A 26,426-nucleotide genomic window follows, 5' to 3' on the forward strand; every position below is an offset into this window, starting at 1 on the left:
TTCACCCTCCTCATCCCCTACCACCCACATGCACTTAGATCAGCACTGAGTCTGTTCCAGGCTTGTCACACTTCTCTGACAAAGTAAAGAGAGACAAAGGGATGAAAGATAAAGAGTGAACTTGCAAGGAGGGGAGAAATGGAAGGAATACATATGTGAAGTGGGAAACAGTTGAATAGATCATTGGCTGGAAAAACACCCCACTGAGGTTTTCAGTTGTGTTTGAGGCAGCCTTTGGTAACAGCACTTCAACAGGACCCTGAACAGATGACAGAAGTTGCAAGGTCACTTTAAGTGAGCTGATTTCAAATCTAGCTCAAATTAGAAGGGCTGGAAGTCTGATCACTAGATAGTTATGCAACTGTCACATATGAAATCATCAGTTGGTCCTTACAGTGCAGCTCGAGTGGTATGAGCTGGCACGGTAAAAGGTGTAAACCCTCTGTCTGACCTAAACCCTCTGCGCAGTCTTTCCTCTGGAGAATTAATGCAGGAATAGCAGAAAGAAAGTTCATATTGAGATTATTTTGTGATTCTCAGAACAGCTCATAAAGTGGCTATTTATTCTGGAATTTTGGAAAAGAATATTCTGTCATTTGGACCAGAGCTACCTATTGAACTGTTGTCTCACTACATCAGGACATACGCCAACAAAATCTGAAACCCAGACAGGCAGGTATTAAAGGAACCTAGAGACTTTAGATCAAATGTGGGTTGCAAACTCTGACAATTTTGCACTGACACTGCTTTATATAAAGCAGGATTTCAGTTGCTATGGTTTCCAAATGGCCAGTTTGTGAGCAATCAATAAAGGCACTGAATTAAAGTTAAATCAGGAAGACTGACAGGGACTGTGTAGCTTGTAATGCTAAAGGCAAGGGTTCTGTGCATGTTCAGTCATAACTATTGGTTAGTTTGTTTAAGTCTTTGTATTCAGAGGATTTGATAATTGCATAGAGGAAATTCATGCACGCACAGGCTGAGATCACACAGAGACAAGATGATCTTCTTTTTCTTTTTCCACAAACAATGGTTTGACTCTTTGTACTGTTGAAAGGCCTGTATCCTGTTAAGCTCATAGGAGAGACAGCTAACTGCAAAAAACTATGCTCAAAATAATAAATCTCTATATTGTATTTTAATATTTTATTGAAGCATGCTTAAATTATTTCTATTATATGTGAACTGTATGAATAATGGTTTTAAAATTAACACAATATGGAAAATCTCAAGTGTTCTATTATTTTAATTGGAAGGTGTAAACACCAAATACATTAAAATTGAACTTCAACAGGTCTGAAAACTGATGCTGTCTATGGACAAACCCCCCTATTTTTATCAACTCCATATGAGGTGGCAAAAAAACATAATTACCATTAAACTGATTTTGGGATGATGGAAGATTGTGAGAAGTTATGTTGATGGCTTATCTATCTAAAATGTCACCACCCATGGAACAGAATTACATTATATAGATTATACAGGATTTTTTTGTCTAAATACTTTAATTCTTAAAATAAATTACTAGCAACTGAGTCCAGAATGCACAATAAACACACTTGAATAGCTTTTAGCTCTTCAAAAGAAGTGCTTCTGTAAGAGTAACAGTTCAGCATATCTTTAAATCTCATGGAATACATTTCTTCAATCCTTAATACTCTGCTGTATTTGTCCCAAGGACAACCCTGGCCTGTTTGCTTTCAGGATTTGCTAGAACAGAGGGCTATTCCCTTCACTACAGACAGCATGCTAGATGGAAAGTAAATGTTTCCAAGGCTTCTAATTATAATGAACAGAAATCCTATTTTCAAAAGTTATAGATACTTTTAAAAGTCTAATTAACTTTCAGTTACATGTAGACTATATATCTGTGGCATTCTGCAAACAGAACTCAGGCTCCAAAGTTACTTCCAATGAAGAAGGTCTGTATTCCTTTGGGAGTTAGGCACTTAAATGCCATATACATTTCAAGTATTTTTGAAAACTGCACGGTTCATTTCCCATCTAAGTACTGATTTCTGTGTGGTATAAAATCAACAGAATTTGCATTTCCATACTTACATTACTCTCCAAACTCCTTTACAAGACTTTGCAAGCTTGCATCAAAAGTATTTTTCACTGTGTAAGACTGCAGACAGTGATCCTAGAATCATAGAATCATTTAGGTTAGAAAAGACCTTTAACTTAATTGAATCCAACCCTTAACCTAGCACTGCCAAATCCACCAATAAACCATGTCCCTCAGTGCCACATCTACACCTTCTAAATACTCCCAGAGACGGTGACTCAACCAATTCCCCAGGCAGCCTGTTCCAGTGCTTGACAATACTTTCAGTGAAGAAATTGTTCCTAATATCCAACCTAAAGCTCCCCTGGTGCAACTTGAGGCTATTTCCTCTCGTCCTATCATTTGTTACTTGGCAGAAGTCAATGACCCCCACCTCGCTGCAACCTCCTTTCAGGTAGTTGTAAAGAATGATAAGGTCTCCGCTGAGCCTCCTTTTCTCCAGACTAAACAACACCATTTCCCTCAGTTGCTTCTCATCAGACTTGTTCATCAGACCCTTCACCAGCTTTGTTGCCCTACTCTGGACCCGCACCAGCACCTCAATGTCTTTCTTCTAGTGAGGTGCCCAAAACCGAACACAGTATTCAAGGTGCAACACAGTATTTGATGTACAACAATGATCACTTTGGGAGGATTATTCTTCACTGTTATGAATAATATCTTTGATTCTATATGGTTGATACATGATATTTCTATTCCTCATGAAGAATGCCAAACTCAGGCATTCCCATGGAGCCCAAAGCAGCACCTCACCTACAGAAGTGAAACAACGTCCAAGGTGCCTGTTATGATCATGAAGAGTCATGTACAAAGCACGAGTATCTCACACTGTGAGAGGTGTCTTGCTTTGGCAGGGCATTATTATTTCTCCAGCATCCATTCAATGTCTGTATTCAATACCTAGAGGAAACTCTTACCTCATTTCTTTTACAGTTTAAAATGTATATGGTCTCCTATTCTGTATGGGAACTGTAATTTCTGTGTTGGTGTGCTCAGTGGTTGGTTGATTATTTTTCCCAGGTCAGTTTTTTCTAATACACAAATACTATACTTTTTCCTTGATTTTGATTGCAATAAAATTAAATAAGTAACTCTGTTTTTTTTTAAATATGCAGTTTCCTTCTGTTGTAGCTCATATATGCAATGCTATTGCCATGATTTCTGTGATATTTATTTTGGAAAGCTAGTACTTTCCAGGAAAAATCATGAGGTGGTCTTTCTAATGTTTAGATCAGTCTGACACTTTTGCTATCAGTGAAATCTTTTATCACCTCTGTATCTTCTGAATCTCCATAGCTCTACTGAGCAGAAGTAATACTTAAAGAACACTTTCATAAAAGCAATAGCTGAATAACAATACGGGGAAGAAGAACTTTTCAGCAAAGCTGAAATTTGGATGGAATGTAAATAGGAGGAGAGTCCAGAACAGATCTCTGGTGAAGAGATGTTTACAATTTAGGTGCCATTCTTTATAAGGAATGGATGATAAAAGTTCATGTGTCTGTTTGTTCAGGGTTTTTTCAAATTACATTAAGATAATCACTAAAGCAATTTCTTTTGCGTCTTAATCTGCTAATCACAATGCATGTGGCACTACATCACACCTACATTAAGACTGGAAATACACTTTCCAGAATAATTTTTTTTCCAAGATCAGCAAGAAGCTATAGGTAGCACCATCAGAAAAAACATAAACAGAAAAAATCTGGGTCAAATGCTCCTATGAAATGATGACATAAACACTCAAAAGAGTTGTGTTTAAGACATTATAGATGAGAAGCTGCTATGACTTCTGTGTTGCTGGAGGCTACTGCCTGAGCAGTAAAGCTAATGTAAGGTTTTTAGCCTAGATGTTGACTTTGCATTGAAATAACCTGGAATTTACCATATGTTTATCATTCAGTCAGAGAACTGACCCCCACCAGACAGGGCAACAGTTACTTTCTCTTTCAGCTGGAGTGGCTGAAGCCCAGCTGAATGAGTACAGATGACAATTCACAAAACAGAGCATTTCAAGGGACCTTGAGATTTTAGCAGGTTTTGATGAAGCAGCTTTTAAAGAGAAGGAAGTTGGTGTGCCTATACTTAATACAAATGTACTTTCTGTGTTTCCAGTAAAACTGAACCCAAAGATCTAGAAGATTCATAGATACTGGAAAGGTCAGTTCCTAGTTGAAACCCATCAGTAACAGCCTATCGTCTCTCTCTTACTTTCCTCATTGACCACTCCCGTGTTAAATTTCATCTTCCTTAGACTCTGAATCCTGAGCAAGGACTGCATCTTGCTGTGCAATTTTATGACATGTAACAGAAGCTGTTCATAATCATCACTAAAGCCTCTGGATGCTACTGCAGCAAAAAGAAGAAACACCATGGACCAGAACAACCAACGAGTATCCCAGTGATACAACTATGATAATATTTCTATCCAAAGGACAACAGACTACTTAATAAGACATACAGTTGTATGAATGTTCCTGTCCATTGTCACAGGATATAAATGCAATTTTACTTTTTGTGCAAAACCTCCTCTAGAAGAACAAAGTATCTCACTAAATGTGAACTTTGCCTGCATAAATAAAAGCATCTGGTTTGCTGTCTAACCATCTGGTTTGTCTAAAGTTTATAGTCTCCTGAGTGTTATTCACAGGCCCACATATGATCAAGCCTCCACAGACATTTTTATTTGGTAAAAGCTTTCCCACAGCACTTTATTTTTTCTATCTGTTTTTGATCTTGTAAAAAAAAAAAAAATAATATGTGTGTTGTAATACTGCATGTGTTTGTGTTTCTGTGAACTGTGCAGATCTCCTAGTGGGTTGATATTATGGGCTAGATTCTCTAGGGAACAGTGGAGGGAAAAACTACAAAGAGATATTTGGAGATACCAGACCCTATGACTTCTTCACCACTGTCCCTGAGCAAAGGGCTAGGTGAGGGTGGAGATGTTACTTTAAAATGCATCAGCTATTACAATGTAACAAGGCACTGAGAATTGACCTCTGTCTCAGTTCAAGAGCTACAGGTAACAACCACTTTATCGATCCTGTATCAGATGGAAACTCTGGTTTGATGATCCCATGATTCCCAGCAGCATGCAGTGTCCAGATAACATAGCTGTGTTCAGCCCTGTGTGATGAAAATGCATTTATTTCCCTTAATGCTACAAGCTGGGCAGTCATTACATTTCACTCTCTGCTTCACAAACACAAGATTTTCCATCCGGAGCCCCTACAGAGGCTTGCCAAAAGGGTTCATTATCCTTCAGAGTTCAACTGCTCCAGTTTCTGAAGAAAGTGTCTCAGTCCTCTGGTAGGTCACTAAGTACACAACAGTTCATGAGCTCTGATACTTCTGCTTATCACAAGCAATGGAAAATGATTCACTTGAAACAACAAACAGATTCAAAATCAGAAATAGGAATTACCTCAGTAGAGGTTAATATAACTTCACAGAAATCTACCTCTTTCTGCTCTAAACCAAGCAAATGAAGCGTGTGCATAATTGTCTATTTCTGCAGTCAATAATCACATCTTTTTATCTACCTAGAGGATAGCAACCTATCAATAGTTACATCAAACGAGATTTAAAGAGAAATGAAGACCTACAGATCATGGAGTGCAACACCCTATTTGTAATCTGAACATAACTAAACCAACAGGGGCAAAATGCCTGCATTTTATAGAGGTGCAAAATAGGCGTCCATTTCTATGGTCCCAGATTTCTTGAACACAGAAAAGCAGAAAGGATCCCAACATGCCTGTGGAAGCTAAGACCCAGGACAACTCCTGTCTCTGCAGAAGAGTTGAGAGAGGGCAGCTGGATCCCACTGGACCCTGCTGTGTTTAGTTTCTAAAAAAGGGAACTAAACTGAGCAGCAGCCCCCAGGGGCTGCAAAATACAGCAGGAAGCTTTAAGATGCCGTTCTGTTCTAAAAAAAAAAATAATTGTTTCATGTACATGATTTTATTTATTTGTTGGCTTATTTGTGTAGCTTGGGGGTACTGGGTTGTTGCCCGGTCATCTTCTTAGAACTTTGATTCCTGTTGACACATGAAAGTGTGAGTGTATGAGCTCACGCACTCGTACTTAAGAGCAAATTCTGTGAATATACAACAGGAGAGTTTTAAGTAATTCAAATTTAGTGTCAAAAAATTTCACGAAAGCCTTGTATTGCAAGAAAGATCAAACACAGATGGAGTCATATTCCAAATCTAAGCCCTAGATTTTTAGATTTTATCCTTTAACATATGGACAGAGCAGCTAATACACTTTCCAACTGAAGTATGTTAACTGATAATATGATTTTCCAGCCACTGTAAATAGGATGCATGTTGTAAATTTAAATCACAACAGATTCCAGTAATGTCAGGTAACAGAGCTAAAATAACAAGTTAATAATGTCTGTCTCTATGTTCAGATAGAAGATGGGCTTTGTATTTCTTTTGTTTATTGTACTGGAAGTGCTATACTATTCATGCAAAACTAAAGCCAAGACAATCATTAATTGTGATTTTTCCAAGTAGCAATGCTAAGTGTGGCATCCTGAGTAACCTATTGTATTGCTAATTACTTATATTCAAAGAATTTCAGTGTGAATATGCCTGTCACTGTGTTAATTTCTATATTACTTGTGTTTTCAATCTCAGTGTGATATTAACATTTATAATCTGCAAGTGGGAGTCAGTATTCACACCAATCAGGATAAATCCTTGTCTTCCCAAGCTTATGCTATAAGACATTCCTTAGAGAAGGGTAATTAAACTGAAAATTTTGCTTTAGATTTTAAATATTTTCCTAAGAAAAAAAGTATTTATTAACATGAAAATCCTTGTGTGATCCTTATTTGTTTTCAGAACATATTTCCAAGAGCTGGGAAGATTTGTTTTCTGGCATGCATCAAACATTTTTCCATTGGTCATAGCATTCTTGCACTAATTGGGTTTAGAAAACTCTTCAGCTGCAGCCTGGATGAATATGATCTGTGAAAAGCAAGCATCAGAAATAACGGGATCCATTAGCTAATTACACTTTATCATCAAACATGCATCAGCTGTAAAATGTAATATGAGAGCTATATTCTGGTATTCCAGATCTTTCAGGTTGTAAGAGCTGCCATAAACCCCCCCATGTTCTTTCCTGAAATGGTTCATACTTCTCAGTGAAGGAACCCACTGATTTTCGAAACACAGAAATCTGTACAAGACAGAAGCCTTCAGAAGCGTATAGAGATGTTTTTGCTTTGTCTGAAGTAGAAGTTGCAGGTAATATACTTTGTTTAGCATGCATGAAATATGAACTTATCGTTTCCCTGGTTAAAATTACCCACTCTGCTAAAAAAATCCTACAATGTATGATTTGATTGCAAATTGGGATACTTTGACACAAGGGATAAGTTTTGTTTAATGTGATTATGGACTATGTAGAAGAAAAGTTTCTTCGTATTTCCTCCTAAATACCCCTTTACTTTTACAATGACTTTTTTTGTTATATTCTATGACAACATATATATAGAACTAGCTGACCATATTTTGCCATACCTCTCACCTTTCTATTAATGTTTCAGATAATACATGAGGAAGATAATCTCACTATTTCTCGCTCTATTTTTCCATGGAGAGGATTTTCTCTCCTTTAAATGAGGAAATTTAGAGTCACATTACAGCTGACCTTGTTAACATACTGACCCTGACTCTGTGCCTTAGACTCTCAGTAGCTACATACTTCTGTGTTAAGTGGAAACTAAAATGCCATCCTCCTGGAATGTTTACCTTTTTAACTTATATATGAATTTGATTTGAGAGATGACAAAGTCCAAGTGGAGAACCAACATCATGACTTCACACGGAAGCCCAGTTCCTTGCTATTTAAAATTCCAAACTACATAAAATCCCAGAAAACCAAACAGCCAACCCAAAACTCACCCCCCCCCCCCAAAAAAAAAAATAATCCCCGAACAAAACAATACCCACACAAACACCTAAATAGCAAAAATCTTCAATATATTTGATTCCTGCATAGGGTGACCCTGCATAGGGTCACCACGTAAAATCTGTTAACACTCAAACCTACATTTAAAATTCACTGGTTGCACTACCTAAGCCTGACAGCATAGGTGGGCAGTGGATTGACACCCAGGTTTTGAATGGCAGTTTTTTGTGGGCTCCATCCTGGCAAATTTCCAAATACAATACAATGCTGCTCTGTTCAGCCCTGCTCACTGGACTCTGCTTAGTTCACTTTTGCCCATCCTCTGCCATGCCCTTCCTGCCCTCATCCCCATGGAGCCATGTAAGCTACACAATGTTTGTGCTCCTATTGCAAAGTGGGGAAACAACTGGAGACATCAGAGACATCCCCCTGTGCAATACCCAGCCACCACACCCTTGCTGCTCCCACTAAACACTAGACACAGCAGCAGTGCGTATGCCTGATCTGCCAGAGAATAGGTCACAACAGCACCTTACAGCCTGCTAGGATGTCAAAGCAGCTCCAGCGGAGGAAGTCAGGCAGTGAGACTCTCAATCCCTCAAAGACTCACTAAACGCCCACATAAAAGATTTAGTAGTTGTAAGATACCTGTTAGCACAAAGATACACAAGACATCAACTCTTAGCACAATACAAAATCACTGTGAAATCAAGGACTTATAATCAAATCCAAATACTTTTCCTCCAGTTAAGAAAAATATAAATGCCCTATCAAGAGGGGCTCAACCCTGCCAGCTTTCTCTTGAAAGGCTCTTTCTGGTAAGAGTGATTTATCTGCAGATACGCCTTAATTTCTCTGGGCCTGATAATTCACTCTTTTGCATGCTGAGTAACTATTTGAACTGCTACAAAGTGAAAAAAACAAAACAAAACAACCAACCAAAGGCTGCAAAACAAGTGGCTTACATTCCACAGGTGTAATTATTTTACAAATAAAAAGGAAGTGAAGACAAGCATTTGTAGGTGGTGTTTGGAGAGTCTTACTGTTGCTTTCTGAATCAGGAATACATTACCATTTTAAAGCGCTCTGCAGGGATACACAGGTATTTTGTTAGTGCTTGGACTTTAAAGGGGTTGTTTGTTGTTTTGTTTTTTTTTTTTTAATTTCCATTCTGGTATCTTTTTCTTTTGTATATGGTGATGTTTATGATCTAATTTTGTCTTCAAATGTTACAGCCTCATTTCTATGATACATGGTTTCTAAATGCCTTTTAGGTCCTTCTCCCATTTTTATGCTAGAAAGCAAACCAAACAAGCAGTACATGGCCTTTAACCTTATCTTCCAGGCAACACTATCAATATATATTGGTTATCTTCTTATTCTGCTAACAGAAAACAGGAAGATATATATGTAGATATATCACTGGTTTTATATACAGGTTCTTCTAGGATGAATGCTTTCAGTTCCAGCAAGAACATGCACCAGATGAACACCCAAATGAGGATAGATTTTGAAGTACCTCAGAAACCATGCTCTTAAAATACAAGCTTTATACAAGCAGACATTTGAAACCTGCCTATTTAATGGTGTAGTTGGTATTAAAAGATGGGTCTTCATTAGCAGATCTCACATGATGCCCACAGCAGGAGTGGATTGAGATTTGCTTTCTTTTCCTTTAAAAGTGCCCTGAACACCCAACAAAACTCAGTACTGATGGCTCACTTTAGGGTTGATTGTAAGTCTTAGTTAAACCTTTTTTTTGTCTAACTGGGTTAATTAGGTATTACTTTTCACCTAAATAATGGTTTTGTAATGTCTTAATATTTCAGCTCCTGCAGCTGCTTTCATTATGCAAGTAAAAGATCTGTTCTATAGAGACACCTATTTTTACCAAACATGTACAAGCTAAATTGGTTTTGAAATTTCCATTCTTCTGTGAAAACTAACTGAAACTGGCCAACGATTGGCAACCATTCCCCTTCCCCAGATGATGGGGAAAGAGAGGATGATAGACAAGTGTGACTGCAGAAACACTGTTTCTTTGGAAACAGCCTTAAAGCCCTCAGAAAACACAACACTTTTCAGGTCACATGTTAAAGCTTTGTACAATCGGGGGTTTGAGATGTGCTAAATCTTACACGTTCTGCACAGTACTACTCACTTGAATAGAACTAATCACTCAAATTGCATAAAGCTAAGTGCTTGTTCAAATCCCCACATGACTGATGACTAATGTTCAGTATTTAAAATCCTGTCCAAAAACAAAGGAACTGATTGTTGCATTTGAACAGTCAACTTTCTAACTAATCATAGTAATTTAAATCTCTATTGTTTAAAGTATGTAAGGAGCATGACTGCTTCATTGATAGAGTCTGCTTTTGTCCTTCTGGAAAATTTAGCATATTAAATACTAAGCCTTAGCAGTAAAATATTTTCAGTCTGAAAGCAACTTAAATTCCATGTTTTATGACATATATTAAACTAGGAAAACAGCGATAAAAGCTCCAATTGGTTTGTGAATGCCCTGAATCTAAGAATAACTCGACTTGATCTTAAACATGATGGTTGTTGGACAATTTAGTGGGCATAGAGAATTGTCTGAATGTGCCTCAGTGTATAGTGCTAGAACAGAATACAGGGTTTAATGCTTCATCTTCTCTGGCAGCTTACCAAACTTTGGAACTAAAAGAGCTATGTATTTTGCACTGCTGTATCTCAAGCAGGTCCAGAAAGTGACAGTAAGCCTTTTAGGGAAGGCACCGTTTTGTTGTCTTTATACCAGAAGCCCAGCTGGGTTGTGCTTGTGATAGCGATACCCAGCGGAAAGTACACTTCGGTGTCGCCACTAGATGTTTTCTAAGTAACTGAAGAAACAGCCTCTCCCAGGCTACGCATCCCCTCTATCCCTCTCAAGAGGTCCTTCAAGCTGCTGTAATCCATGTCACAGCTGGTGCCGTGGGTTATCTCTCTCCCCGCCGCTCCTCCTCTCCCTATCCTAACCTCATCCATCTGAGGACGGGCTGCCCTCCCCCAGGGTGCTGAACCGGTCACCCAGAAGTGACACCCAGCCCCGGTCAGGGCCTGTCGCGTTCCTCCCGTGGAACGGCGGGACATCCCCGGCGGGCACATTCAGAAGCAGCAGCATTAACTCGGCACGCAAGCTTCAGGTGACAGAAGCTGGCTTCTTAAAGGGGGACAAAGCGTGCTCAGCGTCTGCGGAGTCCAACAGCACTCCGGATGAAGGCGACCAAAGGGATAAAGTGAGGTAATTCTGAAGAAACTGACCCTACGCCACCACGCGGAGGTGGAGCTGGGAAGCCTCACAAAAAGCCCGGTCCACTCCGCTAAACCTTCCCCGGTGCCCACCAATCCCCTAGGGGCGGCTGCAGGTCCGGGTGCCGCGCCTGTGTTAGCGGGGAGGAAGCAGACACAGCCCCGCCAGAAGGAACAGCAGAGCCAGAAGCGCAGCCCCTCCGCCGAGCCTCACCGCCTCCACAGGGAGGGCCGCCCCGGGCTGCTAGCTGCAACCGCGCTCCCCAGCCCGCCCCGCTCCAGCTGCCACAAAGCGCGGTCGCATGCGGGAGAGGCGTCTGGGCGCACTGTCGCACTGCCGGAAGACGACGTTGCGCTTTGCGGCCCGGCTGCCCCTGAGAAGAGGCTGGGAAGCCCCGTTCGCCCTTTTCCCGGTGCCGCTGCTTAGGAGAGGGTGAGTGCGCGGGGGTTCTGCCCCCCGCTGCCGTGCTGCGCTCTCTCCCCATGCTGCAGTAACGCAGCCTCTCTCTTTCTCTTGCAGGAGTCACCATGCCGGCCAAGGGGCCCCTGCAGAGCGTCCAGGTCTTCGGCCGCAAGGTGAGGCCGGAGCGCAGCCCCCGCTTCATCGTCTCTTCGCTCTCGGGCTGGGCCGCACTCCGTGGCCTTGCGTACGCGGTGTCTTTCGGCCCCAGCCAGGGAGCAGGGGCGTCGGCTGCTCGGCAGGGTCGTGTGGCGGGGATGGAGCGAGGGAGGGTCCGCCGTGGCGAGGCCTGCTGGCAGACCACGTGTCCCGTTCCGTAGGTGCTGCACCGCATCCCGTCCCCGGCGCCGTGCCGAAGTGGGGGGACGGGTTCTCTTTCTTTGGGAATGGGCCTGGGGCCCCTGGGTCGGAGTTCTGTCCGTTCTCTTGAGAGTACTCGGCAGCGGCCGCCGCTGTCGTCCCCAGGCCACAGGGGCCTGCCTTATTGCCGGTATGTGAGAGCCGTGTTACGAGATGGTGGTGGTAAGGTAAAGTTCCCACTGCGCCAGTAATTCTAGGTAACAGGCGCTTTGGAGGAAATGAGTCATGGAAATACCTTGTTGCAGAACAGAGAGGGTATCTTCCATTTATCATTAAGTCTTATAGCTGTCGCATTGATAATTATGAACTAAATATAGTTTTGTTAAGATGGTGCCTTGATACCTGGGGAGTTTAAGGAGGGGTTGTTGTTTTGTGTGAGATGTTGATCTTGAGTCTGAACCTAAGATTTTTACATTGTTAATTAGAATTTAACACTGCCAGTGCCAAAATGAAATTCTGTACTGATACGCATTTGGATTTTTAGAAAACAGCAACCGCTGTTGCCCACTGCAAGAGGGGAAATGGCCTCATTAAGGTGAATGGAAGACCTCTGGAAATGATTGAGCCCAGAACTCTGCAGTATAAGGTAAGCATCGACCCAGGCTCCTCCCGCTTAGATATTAAAATGTCATTATATACATAATTGCTTGGTGATGGAGAAGAGTTGCTTGCTTCACTGACAGTACAAAAGTTTTGGTGTGTTTTTACCGGAAATGGAAATGCTGTCATGAAAAATTCAGAAGCTTGACCGCCTGTGGTTTCCTTATGGGGAAGGCTGGGCTTTTTGCTTAACTGGCTTCATGTATGCTAATGTAATTATATGAAGTATTTTTGGCACTTTACGTCTATTTTATTAAATTAAAATGGGAGGACTTAAAGCCCTCCTTTTTAAAGAATTGTTTAGGACTTAATAGCTGTTTAAACACTGCTGATTGAATCTAGAACTGATTACATGAGTGTAAGGTGTAATGAGTAGTGGAAAAAACCGCCTCAGACTACTTCAGATCTTCAATTTTTATAAACTCATTTTGGTTTTATGATGTAGTTACAGCATTCTACTTAAACTGTTCCCTTGCTCTTAATTCCTGTATGCATGTGCTTTGCTGTAAAGATTTGTGAAACTTAAATAAATTCAAGACTTAGCAGATTTATAGCGCCACTAGTAGATGAACTAGCAGAGAACCCTGCAAGAGTTGTACTTAATTTGGGTATATGCTTCTAAAATCATGGCTTTGTTTTTCAGAACTTTGCATAACTTCACATTTTGTAAACTTATTGTAAGTGCTAATCCTTGTGGTTTCTGATAACCAGTGAATTTTCTTTCTGTTTTATTTCCAAGCTGCTTGAACCTGTCCTCCTCCTGGGGAAGGAACGGTTCGCTGGTGTTGACATCAGAGTCCGTGTGAAGGGTGGTGGTCACGTAGCACAAATCTACGGTATGATTTTTTGCAGGAATCTGGTGTGGGCTAGAACAGGTCAGGCCACTGTGGTGGGTTGACTCTGACTGGATGCCAGGTGGCCACCAAAGTCGCTTTTATCACTCCCCTGCTCATCAGGACAGGAACAAAGAGAAAAAAAGATGGAAAAAAAACCCCTCATGGGTCTAGATAGAATCACAGAACGGTTTGGGTTGGAAGGGACCTTAAAGATCATCCAGTTCTAACCCTCCTGCCACACTACAGGAAGGGACACCTTCACTAGACGAGGTTGGTCCAGGCCCTGTTCAACCTGGCGTTGAACACTTGCCAGGGATGGGGCAACCAGAACTTCTTGGGGTAACCTGTTTCAGCACCTTAACCACCTTCACGGTGAAGAGCTTCTTCCTAATATCTAAATGTACCCTCTTTGAGTTTAAAGCCATTTCCCCTTTTGCTATCACTACTTGCTCTTATAAAAATTGCCATCTGCAAAGATGAAGGCAGTTTAAAAAGCAAAGGCTGTGTGTGGAGGCAAAGGAAAACTGAAGATTTATTCTCTACTTCCCATCAAGTGGTGATGTCCAGCCACTTCCCAGGAAGCAGGGCTTCAGTACACAGTGTTCCTTAAAAGACAAATGTTATAATAACAAATGTCCATCTTCCTCCTTGCTTTTATTGTCGTACGGTATGGAATATCCCTTTGGTCGGTTTGGGTCAGCTGTCCTGGCTGTGTCCCCTCCCAAGATCCTGCTCACCCCTGGCCTACTGGTGAGCAAGGAATGTTGGAGAGGCAGCCTGGATGCTGTGCAAGCACTGCTAAGCAGTGGCCAAAACACCAGTGTGTTACAAACACCTTCTAGCTACCAACAGTAGTACTAGGAAGGCTGCTGTGGGAAAAATTGACTTGAGCTCAGCCAGACCCAGCACAGACATGTATTTAAGAGGCTTGAGTTTAGAATAGTAACTTGCACATGTTTATGGTCTGTTCCTTTTTCCACTGTGTAAATGTAGTTTTTCATAAGGGCTTACTGGTTGTATTTTATGTGCAAAGCTGTAACATCTGGAGTAAGATGAATGAAGTGAATTGGTAAAATTTTAAGGGAATGTGAGGAAACAGTCTGCGTCTTGCAGTGTGATGGGACAGTTCAGCTAAGCAGAAAGATTTTGGGAAGGGAAAAGGGGTTTTATTGTTAGAGGTTATATATTCAGTTGCAAGTTACCATGTTATTCAAGGCATATTCCAGCCGACCTGCAAAGGGTCGGTTTTCTCCCTTTGCAAAGAAGATGGGGGACATACTTTTGCTAACTGTTGGTAGAGTTGCTCTTTACACATTATAAGCTTGTTCTGCTATTTTGGTTTGGGTATAGGCTAAAGCGGAGCTGAAGCTGCCTAAAGAGCAGAGACATGTTTTAGTTTAGGAGTAGATTGCATTTGCTTTTTCTCAGAAAATTCAGGTTATCATAGGAATCTTCATCTTGATGTTCTGACAGGTAACAACCTAACCGCACCTTTGCAGTTATTCCGATACACATGCTTTGAGTTTAGGTTCCTGTAGTGCTATGCTACAGGCTTATTGTGTTGAGGATTGCTAGAAGAGCTGCTCATACCTTCCTACTGTCCCTTTTGCTTCCTTAGTCTTTGAGCACAGTGATCAATGTTATCCTTGTCAGAAAGTACAGATGTTTCAGAGAACTATTACAAAGAACTGTGTTTCTAAGGATTTAGAAATTGGCTGCTTGTAGGTGGAAGATGAACCTACGTTAGTATGTGGGAGATGTTTGAAACTGCCCTTGAACAATTCCTTGGCTGTCAGCTCTCAAATCAAATGAATTGTGAGGGGCCCCTTGGCACGGGTTCCTTCAGATTTGCCAAAGTAAAGGTCACATGGGGTACATGGGAGGGGAGATGAAGGAGTGAAAGGACAATCTGGGGGAAAGCAAGACAGCTTCTCAGATAACTGGCTCTTTGTGTTTAAGTTTTAAATACAGTTGCAATCTTTACTAATCCATCATTTTTTTTAACAGCTATCCGTCAGGCTATTTCCAAAGCACTAGTGGCTTACTATCAAAAATGTAAGTTGTTTTGATTGTTGTGTTAACCTTAAGCGGAAGTGTATGGCTTCTGGTAGTTTTGATGGGAGGGGGGGGAAATGTTAATACAGATTTGTTCTGCAGAAATCTTCCTAAACTGAGGATTTTAATTTTTGTTTTTTTTTTTAACAGATGTTGATGAAGCTTCCAAGAAAGAGATCAAGGATATTCTAATCCAGTATGACAGGACTCTGCTGGTTGCAGATCCACGCCGTTGTGAATCCAAGAAATTTGGAGGACCTGGTGCTCGTGCACGCTACCAGAAGTCTTACCGTTAAAATTGTTCTACAGTCATGTGTCAGTCAATAAACACAATTTGATAATTTTGATGTTTGTAAATGGTGTTTTTTTTCTGTTGGGTGAATAGAGATTTTTTTCACTGTTAAGATTGATGCACAAATTTATGGGCATTAAAGTAAAATCAGAGGGCTGTTGGCAGTTCTCTTTTATGCCTTCATAGTAAGTAAGTGTAGATCTATTGGGTCTTGGGAATAAGAAAGAGCTTTCTCCTGTTGATCAGTGTGTGGTTAGCAGAATGTGAAGGTTTACATCCTAGTTTTTTGTGTGTACATACAATGGTATAGCAGTTAGTTAAAGCAGAGTTCAATCTTTGCCTTTCTGGGAAATTGAAACAGATGTGCAGACTTTCTAGTTCCTAGATGGCCACTCTTCTGGTGTCACAAACCAGAACGTAAGTAGCTTATGTTCTTCCCATATGAAAATGTCTTGGTCTGTTTACAGGATTATTCAGTACTGCACAAGAATGTGGATGTGACTCCTAGGTAGTAACTTCTCTATTGTGTGTTAGGTGGCTTGCCTTAGTATGCCACCCTAGTGTAACGCAACACATGAAGTATGTCTCCACATGCATGCTGGTGCTGGCAGTTCATGTTCTTGCAAAGGACTTCTGTTTTCCTTGTATATTCACCTGAAATACCACACCAAGAGTGAAGTTCCAAACACCGCTATGGAGTATTACATGTCAATGAATACTGTCTGACAGCATGGGCTGTTGTGACTTGTGCCTGCTCAGTGGCAAGGAATTTATCCTCTTAAGGCTAATTCCCGCAACATTGGGCTAAGTGGGTATTCAAGCAGCTATTCTGAAGTACGCATTTGAAGTTTATATTGTCAAAACCCAATTAGTTCTGGAAGTTTGTTTTCTTGCTGTATGAAATAATAGACAGTTTTCTGGATTAGGATATCTTAAGTGTAGGAAACTTATTTTTAAAATAACAAAACACCATATATTCATACTTAAAATAGTATTTTGTAAATGTGAAATGTAAGGATTTTGTGTTATAAATAAGGCTGGGTCTGAGTGAGTCATCCTTCAATTACATGCTCACACAGTACAGGCACAGAGGGATGTAGACCTGAGGAACAACCTTAAATGATTCAACAAAAATAAAAGGAAACATTCCTTTGGAAGCCAGACAGTTGCTTATGTCATGAGCCAGGTGAGACAATTTGAAGACCTTAGGGAAGTAAATGGGAAAAACCTGGAGTTGAAAATCTGACAGTAATTTTCAAAGATCTAGCTAGGGTGTGTCTGTCAAACGTGAAATGGTGGGGAAGTTCCAGTTTCTTGTCCACTGAAGATTTTCTTTCTGGAAATGATCTCAGGGACAAAAAAGAGTCAAGTTCTGAGGAAGACTGTCATGGTTTAAACCCAGTCAGGTAACTCGTTCACTCACTCCCCCCCTTCTGGGTAGCTCTCAGTTACCTCCTGGGCATGACGTGCTGTGGTATGGAATACCTCTTTGGTCAGTTTGGGTCAGCTGTCCTGTCTCTGCTTCCTCCTGGCTTCCCTCCTCCCTGGCAGAGCATGAGGCTCACAAAGTCCTTGGCCAAACCAAAACATCCTTGTTATCAGCTCTGTTCCCGAGCTGAAAGTCAAAACCCAGCACTGCACCAGCTACCAAGGAGGAGAAAAATGACTGCTGCTGCTGAACCCAGGACAAGACATAGGATGTGCCAACAAAAGGCTATATGAAAGGTCTGTTTTGTCCCGTGAAAGAGTTGCGAGTGAGGTCTTAGGTGTGAGCTGACCCAACAGGTATAGGCCCAAACCTCAACTGTTCTCTGTTTAAAAACCAGTTTGGAGAGGAATTGGAAGCAACGTTGGAGACTAACCAAATGAAAGCCCAGCTTCTGCTGGGTTGCTCTCTAAGTCTGGTGTTCCTGTGTCTATTTTACACTTACGCTGCAATTTCAGTATTGGTGTGTGAGTACCTTGACACTTGAGATTTTTGTTGAGCTTTGTAGTGATGTGGTATTCTCTCACTTGTTTAATGGTAGGTCATTTCAGTGTACTTGGTCAACACAAAGTTAAACCAGCTTCCTTTGTGACTTGGGCTGGGGAACTGGAAAGAATAGGACAATTCTGCCCTTTTGCTTTAGTTTAGGAAAATAGGTGCTCATGGCTTTTTATAAATGTTGACATTTGTGATGATGTATCTTTTTTCTGTAGAAAGGCATTTAAGGCGTGTTCACTCGAGTGTAGTTATTCAAGAGTTAACGTGTAACATTACCAAATTTCTTCTGAAAAGGAATTCTCCATCCATTTCCCATTTTAGCTGTTGGCATCTGCTACAAAACACTGCATTACACGACCTGAATAGAAGCAGAACACTCTTGTTCAACCCCCTCATGCACCTGCTGAAGCAGAGGGCACTGTTGTATATTCTGTCACTGATTTACATAACAGGATTTTTGTCTTACATCAAGTGAATGAGATATTCTATTCTAGACACTTGTTTTCTATCTGACAACATGCATTGTCTGCTTTCCTCAGTTTCCCCTTTCTGCACCCATTTCTCATCCAGCGAGTTCCTCAAGAGTTTCTATCTTGTCGTAGAGTTGCTCACAGTTTTTTCCAGCTCTTGGGCTGCTGTAAAATTGTAATGTTCTGCCTCCTAGCCTGGCTTTCTAAGGAAAAGCTGCTACGCAGGGCTAAATTCAAATGTGATTACTTGAATTCCTATGAGTGAAAACTGGCATCTTGATGGATGTTAATTAGCTTTGGCTGAGGAAAAATAAGCCTTTTAGTTGTTTGGCTCATGTGGTGACTGAAAAGCAAGGGCTCACTCACCTCATAGGAAGCGTGTACTGGCCTGCCAGTTGGCACATACGTACACTATGCCATGGCTTGTCCAAAAGTGATTTTTGCCTAGCTGTTAGAGCTGTCAGTTGCAGGCAAAAAAGAGAGGACATAAAGTTATGGTGGTGTGAAACTGGGGGAGGCAAGGGGAGATGCAATACCTGATGCCAGTAACCTGAGGGGTAGATTTCACAGTTATGGGGAAAACCTGATGTATCATTTTTTCTGGCCACAGAAGGGCTTGTAACAATTGGAGATTTTTGTTTTGCTGTTCTTTTATGGAAAGGCTGAAAATAAAACTTACACTGCTACTAATATATCCAGAGATGATATCTGCACGTCATTCCTTCAAAAGGCTCTTAGCGAAATAAAAATGCTTTCTGAACTGAACTCTGAGCCTATAAAAATGCCCCGTTAATCCTGTCGAGTGTTGTCATCCCCACAGACTTGCTTTCTAAATGAGAAATATTCATGGAATCAGGCTGGTGTCCTGGGTGGCTGGAGACTTTTATTCTAACGGTTAGTTACCGATCACCCACTAGAGGGCTGAACCTCGTTGGGGAAGCATAACTACCGTGAAGTTTGGAGGTGCAAGGAGAGAACCTGTTCATAGAAATGTTTCTTTTCGTGATGCCCTGGTTCTGCAAGGATGGCAATCAAGCTCTTGTCACTGAGCATCTGCTCTGGCCAGAGGCACCCTTCCACACAGAAACAGTAACAGTCTGGTCTTCAAGCCCGTGGCGAGGTTCTTGAGCAGTTGTGGAGGTGGGTCTTGGAAGAGAAGAAATGCTCAGAACCTTGTTATCATCCAGTTCCTTCCTTAGTTTTACTGATGCCAATCCTTAGGAAGATCAGGTGCACACATCAAGATGTGGCCTCACTTGAACTGAAAATACCAATTCAGTGAAGGCTGGAGTGTGAGCTCTAAAAAGTACAGTGTTTTGTTAATGATGACAACGGACCCAGTTCCAAACCAGGGCATGCTTATACCCGTGGCACTGAAGGCAGCTATTTTCTAGCCCACTATTTATAATCCTAATAAACTGTGTAAGATATAGATAAAGTCTATAGATAAGTCCTCGGAAATGTTTTGTTGGAAAATTTGGGGCAAATTTTCACTGTAATATAGAAATGTATTAATATTTAAATGTTTAAATATTATTTTAAAAGAAAAATCTGTAACCTAAAAATGTAACAGTAGCATATTTAAGTGTAGATCACTGTGATCTGTGTTGCTTGTTTTCTTACAAAAGTATTTTCTAATGCATTTTTTTCTGCTCAGATGTTTCAGAAGTCCCAATCTGCTAGTATTTTATTACTTGTGTATATAGTGTGTATCATTACCTCGATATAATTTGATTCTTAATATAGTCCTCTGAGTTATAGTTCAGTGTACGTGGCTGAATTAATTCTTTTTCCTTATTAGCTAACATCCTTAATATACTTGAGAATGTGCTGTTTCCTACCCTACCTTAAGGAGAGATACCCAGACCTAGCGAAGCCTCTTGCTCTGACTCTTACAAAATCCCTTTGCAGCTGATAAGGTTTAGTCTACTTCTTAAATATTAGAAGTTAAACAACAAAAATACTAACATTCACCGAATATTAATATATATATTAATTTATATTAATATATAAATGTATATTAATATACGTAAAAAGGATAATTTCAGTTAAACTGAGAGTTCATTTGTGTTAATGGAAAGATTTATTTTTAAAGCTGCATATGAAGCATGGTGTGAAATACAGTCTTGAGGAAGGGAAGAATTCAAGATCAGACTTCTCAGAGGAGTTTGAAAGGGTTTCTAAACCAGACTTAGCTTGAAAGTAAGATAGCATAGAGACTGGTAATGGAATTTGGAAACTCTAAAGCTTGGGTTCATCTCCGCTTGATCCTCTAAGAGTAGCTTTATGAGAGGGTGAAATGTTGATAGGTGCTGCTGAATAGTTCACAGTCTGTGAGTATAACTACAGCAGTGTGGTAATTTGGATCAGGAACTTCCTTCTTTTGCTTCTCTGGCACTCCGGAGTAGTTTTGGACCACTCTGGTGGTCTCTATCTATCCCTAGATAGTCAGAAGTAAAAAGAAAGCAAAAAACCTCTTGAAATGTGAATTATGTGAATGGCAGCTTCTCAGATCCAACCGTAATAAATTAATTCTTAAGAGATACTCCAAACACAGCATAGTGTGATAGCACATGTCATTTTGCAGTAATTATCCTTGGACTACCAGTGATCCCAATCTCAAAATAACATGAGTAGTAGGAGTTTCAATTAGCATTATATGTATCTTTAAAAGCACAATTTTTAATGATTCTGTTAATATTTGGATAAAGCAGGTAAGACTTTTCTATTTTAAAATGTAATAATTTTTCATTTGGGTGAAATGGAAGTTCATGTCTCTCCTTTTAGGATAGATAAGGAACATTATATGTTACTTTCTCAAACCATTTAGTTACAGTTTATAGAGTAGCATCATTTCAGGGTCTTGCAAAGGTATTTCACTGTAATAAGCAGTGAAACAACACTCAGTGCAAGCCTCAAAGCACACAAAGGTGTGTGACGACTGAAGGAACTCTCAAACTATCATGTTGTGGCAACATTTCTGTCATTGTCTGCTATGTTATAAAGGGCTGATTCAATTCAACAGAGGAGTAATACTCGCAGGTCTAGTCAAAGTGTAACCAATACAGACTCTGCTGAAGAGTTACTATGCATTACTAATGAGAGACATGCAGCCAGAAAGTAGTATGCAGTGCTTGAAAAGCTCCTCAACCTGTGTGTAGCTACCAAACTTGATGTCTCCTTTTCTTTTCCTTTTTTGCATTGCATTATTTTAAATAATGCATCCAACTATCTAGCTTTTGAAGGATTTAAACACACTGTAGAGATACCTACTTCTAAGATGCCATCATAATCAAAGTCATTAATTTGGATAAATTTCCTGTTACTAAGTTATACTGAAATGAACATTGTGGGAAAACTCAGTTTAATGATACTGTGGAGTATATTCATGCTTCATTCACTGCTGTCCTCTTTGCAAGGTAAGAACTTTATTCCATTTTCTATATAATGCTAATTTTTACAAGGATTTGTTTTCCTAAATATTTTAATATTACAGCTTCTTCTTTTTCTATCATTACAAAGCAACTTTTTTGACCCATTCTGGAATTCATACAGAAAAAAGTTTTTTTTTTTTAACACAGGTTAAAATACTGTATATCGCCATTCTCTCTCACAGATGCAGAAACTAAAACACAGCTTTTTTTCCTTTACTTAAGACACATTTTTATGTCTGAATTTGTTACAAAACAATTATTTAGGAACAAAATTTTAGACTTTTTTTTTTATCTTGTCATTATTGTCAGATGAGTAAGCACCTAATGATCTTCAATGGGGTATGATTTTGTTTGAACAGACTGCACCTGACATTTGTTTAAACATATTTAGAATGCTGGGGTGAATAATCACTCTTCTAGTTATAGAAATTATCTTCTTTTCTATACAAATGAATCATAGATAGTTTTCTTGCAGTAATTATAGAGATTTCTAAGGCAATATGAGAAAAAAAGCAGGGGGTTTTATATTGTTTGTTTTAAAAAGCCTGAACTCCAGAGCATTTTAAATGATTTTCAGTTGAGTCTTACAAGTAACATTCAGAAAATGATCATAGGTATCCACCCTAGAAGTTTGATTCTGGAAAGCTCTGAGCACCTCTTGTATTTTATCAGTTTTGCTCTGAGCCTCTGAAGAACTATGAAATTTTTGCTTTTTTTTCTTGGTAGCACGTACCAGAACTGAGATGCTGGGAACTTGATGGTCAGTACTTGAGAGTCAAATTCTCAAGAAGAAAAGCATGTAGTGCTACATCCTTTGGAAACAGAAAAAGTTTGTGTGAAGGTGCTCTGGAAAATTTAGGATCATTAAAGAGCAAAGTTCAATAGAGTTGTTTTAAACTTGACAAACTGTAGAAAAAACATTTAACTTGGTGACTTTTTAATCTACAGGATCTTATTGCAAGCTTTCTCTTCTGAGAAGAGATTCAAGGTAAGTTTTTTCCTTTACCTGTTAAGTCCTACAAACAGAACAAGAATGAAAAAGTGTGACACAGTGCAAATTAGAAAGTAAAATACAGCCTTGATTTTGACATGTAAAATGTCATGTATGTGTACATTGGATGTAAAACACACCTTCAGAATGTTTACAACTCTTTTCAAAGACTTTACATGAAGGGCATGGGCCCTTTGTTTGAAAATTGTTTGAAAAATGGAGGTCCTTATGAAAAGTGATACTTCTATGCTGTTGAGAAAGCTTAGAGGAATAATGGAATGAAACCAGCATGAGATCATGATTTTGTGACTGGAAAAATACATTAAATGAGTATCCTTCAGCAGTTTTAATTGCATGATAAAATCCTAGCTGCTATTTGAAGCACAGAAAAGTAAGTGCTATACAGCCTTAAGATAAACATTTTCAATACAAATTTTCATGTAGAAGATAAAATCCAAACAAAACCCAAACTAGGGAATGTTCCTGATCCCATTGAATTAAATGGGAACTATGCCATCAGTTTCAATAGAAGCACCCAGTCAGACATAGCTTCAGATGTTTAATGATGTCTAACACATCTAGTGAATGCAAGTCAGATGATATGCCATCTCGGACTGTTGATAAAACTAAATAGTTTTATGTTCTTGTTTCTAATCTTAATCAGAAATTTAAGGCAATAAAAGCTGGAGAGTTATCTCATCTTTTGCTATTGCAAGTAGCATCATGGTATATTCAAATAATACTTGAGGGAACTCACAGCCACTCACACGCAGCATCAAGTAAATATGAAGCTGCTTTACAAGTTTGTATCCTGTCATGGAAGCCTATTTTGCCTATTTACATCTCCTCCACAAGCTCCAGGTACCTCCCTGTGCAAGCAGATACCAGAGTGCTGCCCAATTCTGTAAAATGAGATCACACAAAAAAGAAAGAAAAAAACCACCTTTTAAAATGTTAACCCAAGAAAGACTGCTTTGATAAAGTGATGGTAATCAGAGAGAAACGCTTCTCTCTGGGGAGCTGCTTATTCAGGTTGCTCCGGGGACCTTTGATTATACAACATCCTTTTTGTTTTGTTCCAGAAATGACTTTAATGCAACTAGAGAGAAAAGAGATCTCGTAACAGCCGAGGTAGGTTATACCTCCAAAAGCAGGAGGGAGGGAAAACCCTTCCTGCTTTTCTGCTCTGGGCCTTTGCTATGCTTACAAAGGAGCTTTTGTGAGGAGAAGGGCAGCAGTAACAGGAGGACAGTGTTGAGGAGCAGCAGCTATATACCTGCTCACCCCCCTCCTGAGCCCATGCCCTCATGCCTTCATCCTCTCTCAGCAAAGCACCTGGTGGGTGACCCCTTGACGAGCTGACTGACGCACACCACAGGAAATAAACCTGTGATTCCTTTGTCTGTTGTGAGGGGGAAAAGAAAGCCCTGGAAAGCTGTTAGTTTGGTGGGAGCCATGATGGCAGCACCACCAGCAAGGACCCCTCCCACATGTGGTGCAGTGGTGGCTCCAGCCCAGCCCTGGTGCCTACCACTCCGGTCCACTGCTGCCTCAATGCTGTATCTCAGCAATGTTGTGCTGAAACTTAATAGTAAACAGGGGAATATCATTCCCCTGCTGGTACACACCTCAGGCTACAGAGCCCAAATGGGGTTTGGTGAGGGCAGATGGGTTGCCCAAGGAGATCACTCCTCACGGTCCTGTGGGGAGCCTGCAGCTGAACCATGGATGATTTTCTCCAAGTCACTTTGAGATCCATGTGCCTCCTGCCGAATCAGAAGGTAGCTGGTGTGAAATGCTGCACTAAGGTGAATTGAGCCCCTGAGGGAAACAGGACCTCAGGACTGATGGTGTCTCAGGAGGGCGTTCAGCAGGAAAGTGCTTTCGCAGCAAGGGCCCTCTGCCTTCTTGAGATAACGTAAAGGCCAAAAACTGCTTTCCAGATGAGGACAGCTCTGGGTAACTATCAGGGTAAATGGACACGGGTCTTGTTGTGCAGGAAGGGAAAGGATTCTCTCTCTGCTAGCAGCAGGCCATGGAGACCAGGAATAGTTTTGGTGCAGGGGCCGTTAGGTGGTGATTTGATGAAGTCCATTTCAAGTTGATTTTAGATGGATTGTGCTACTTGGATTCATCCTACATAGTATTTCCATTTGGAAAAGGGAAGCTTTTATGTCATTGTGCAAGGCATTAGGGAAACTTCATCTAACCCATTCCCTGTGCAGTGCTGTTCACTTTGAGGTAAATTAGTTCAAACTCCAGAAGTGGAGAATGACTGGTGGCAGGAGTGAAGAAAGAAATTAGCTTACAAGTAAAGACTTTAACAATTTATTTTGCTTACTTGTGCAGCTGAAGGCTGGCATTTATGTCTGTGGGAGCACAGAGGGTTAGCTCTTTTCTCGTAGAACATCAGAGATGGAACAAATAACCACAGGGAAGAAGAGCTATTTAAGCAAAAGGGCCAAGCTTTATAAAGCTTAATGATTTAAACTGGCCGTGAAATATTTAACTACCCAGCACTTCACCCTGATAAACTTTCCGATCAGACTACTGGGGCCAAAAACCCCGGAGTGCTTTCAGCCTGGGATGGGATCAGTTCTTGGAAGAGACAATGCAATGTGAGAAGCTGCAGTAGCAGAGTGCTGGGTCCGATCCAGGGCTTCCTTATAGTCCAATGTTCCTTGGTTCATAAACAAGACAGGGAGCAAATCAGGCAGATCCACCTCCTCTTTTGTTTTGGGTGAACCAAAATGCAATTCTGAAGGATTTCAAGGAGGACATGAAATCCATTGCAGCTGAAGTGGCCACAGTATGCAGCACAGAGCAAGATCTAGGAGAGAGGATGAAATGGATGGATATCACATCTTTGAGCCCTCCAACTATTGGTATTTGAGCACAGTGAAAAGGGCAGGAGTGTTCTCTGTCCCGTTACTCGTCCTTCCAAATGTAAATGCAAAACTTCTCAGGTGGAGTCTTGCTGGTTCATTGGTGCTGGAAGGGATGGAAAGGAGGCCATCGGTGAGCTTACAGCACAGCTGTATGCTTCCATGCTTCTCCTCCCCATGATGCTGGTTGCTGCAGTCACTGTCTTTCACACTGGCTCATGCTGTCAATCCCTCCTTCAGCACCCATGACTGTTCAATGTGCTGGCTGAGCCACAAATTATTCTTCTGTATTAGAAATCCCAACCCAGTGTTAGGCTGCAGGGCTTCAAGCTCGTATCGGCTCATTCCTAAAGCACAAACACCCTGATTTTGCTTTTATGTTTGTCTGACAGATTCAAGCTTCCTCTGCTCTGTCACACCTTCATGGAGCCTTGACACGGAGTCCTCCAGGAGGTCAGTGCCATGATCCTCACTTGCAAGAGGAGAGATGGTCCTGAAAATGTTGCCTTCCCACCAGCTCTCCTGTGTTACTGTCGGTTACAGAAGCCCTCCTCATTGTGTCCCCTACAGAACAGTGCCTTGTCTTATTTACTTGTTTTATCCATGTTAAATCTGGAGAAGGACTTTTTACAAGGGCATGTAGTGAGCAGACAAGGGAGAATGGTTTTAAACTGACAGAAGGGAAATTTAGGTTAGATATTAAGAGAAAATTCTTCACCATGGGGGTGTTGAGACACTGGCACAGGTTGCCCAGAGAAGTTGTGAATGCCCCATCCTTGGAAGTGTT

At 40.7% G+C, this 26,426-nt stretch overlaps 2 protein-coding genes and 1 long non-coding RNA gene across 4 annotated transcripts in view; 2 read left to right on the forward strand and 1 right to left on the reverse strand.

The window, feature by feature from the left end:
- Positions 1-6,220: 6,220 nt before the first annotated feature.
- LOC134161198 (uncharacterized) lies at positions 6,221-11,700 on the reverse strand. 2 transcript variants are annotated; one of them, XR_009963867.1, is made up of 3 exons: positions 11,285-11,700; positions 8,536-8,647; positions 6,221-7,050 (listed from the first exon to the last, which is right to left on the reverse strand). It is a non-coding gene; the product is annotated as an uncharacterized LOC134161198 (long non-coding RNA). The 2 variants fall into 2 exon arrangements; XR_009963868.1 differs by lacking the exon at positions 11,285-11,700 and having other exon boundaries at positions 8,536-11,065.
- An 8-nt stretch (positions 11,701-11,708) lies between these two features.
- RPS16 (ribosomal protein S16) lies at positions 11,709-15,928 on the forward strand. Its single transcript, XM_062613834.1, has 5 exons — positions 11,709-11,848; positions 12,577-12,678; positions 13,432-13,528; positions 15,536-15,583; positions 15,734-15,928. Exons 1-5 carry the CDS (start codon positions 11,801-11,803, stop codon positions 15,877-15,879), a joined length of 441 nt encoding a protein of 146 aa, XP_062469818.1. The 5' UTR covers positions 11,709-11,800; the 3' UTR covers positions 15,880-15,928.
- Positions 15,929-21,669: 5,741 nt separating this feature from the next.
- Positions 21,670-26,426, forward strand: part of OTOGL (otogelin like) — a 97,569-nt gene continuing 92,812 nt past the window's right edge. Inside the window, exons 1-4 of the mRNA XM_062613627.1 lie at positions 21,670-21,748; positions 22,712-22,751; positions 23,837-23,885; positions 26,032-26,092. Coding sequence (XP_062469611.1) covers positions 21,670-21,748; positions 22,712-22,751; positions 23,837-23,885; positions 26,032-26,092 — 229 coding nt within the window. The remainder of the gene's footprint in view (positions 21,749-22,711; positions 22,752-23,836; positions 23,886-26,031; positions 26,093-26,426) is intronic.

This window comes from Pezoporus occidentalis, unplaced genomic scaffold (assembly GCF_034315485.1).
Source record: "Pezoporus occidentalis ecotype Australia unplaced genomic scaffold, CSIRO_AGI_Poc_V1 ctg17, whole genome shotgun sequence".
NCBI classification, from domain to species: domain Eukaryota; kingdom Metazoa; phylum Chordata; class Aves; order Psittaciformes; family Psittacidae; genus Pezoporus; species Pezoporus occidentalis.

Excerpts from the sequence above, each read along its gene's own strand:
- RPS16 (XM_062613834.1), top strand. The coding sequence starts at position 11,801 with ATGCCGGCCAAGGGGCCCCTGCAGAGCGTCCAGGTCTTCGGCCGCAAG. Across the intron at positions 11,849-12,576 it reads TCCAGGTCTTCGGCCGCAAG|AAAACAGCAACCGCTGTTGC; the intron begins GTGAGGCCGGAG and ends TTGGATTTTTAG. Across the intron at positions 15,584-15,733 it reads AGTGGCTTACTATCAAAAAT|ATGTTGATGAAGCTTCCAAG; the intron begins GTAAGTTGTTTT and ends TTTTTTTAACAG.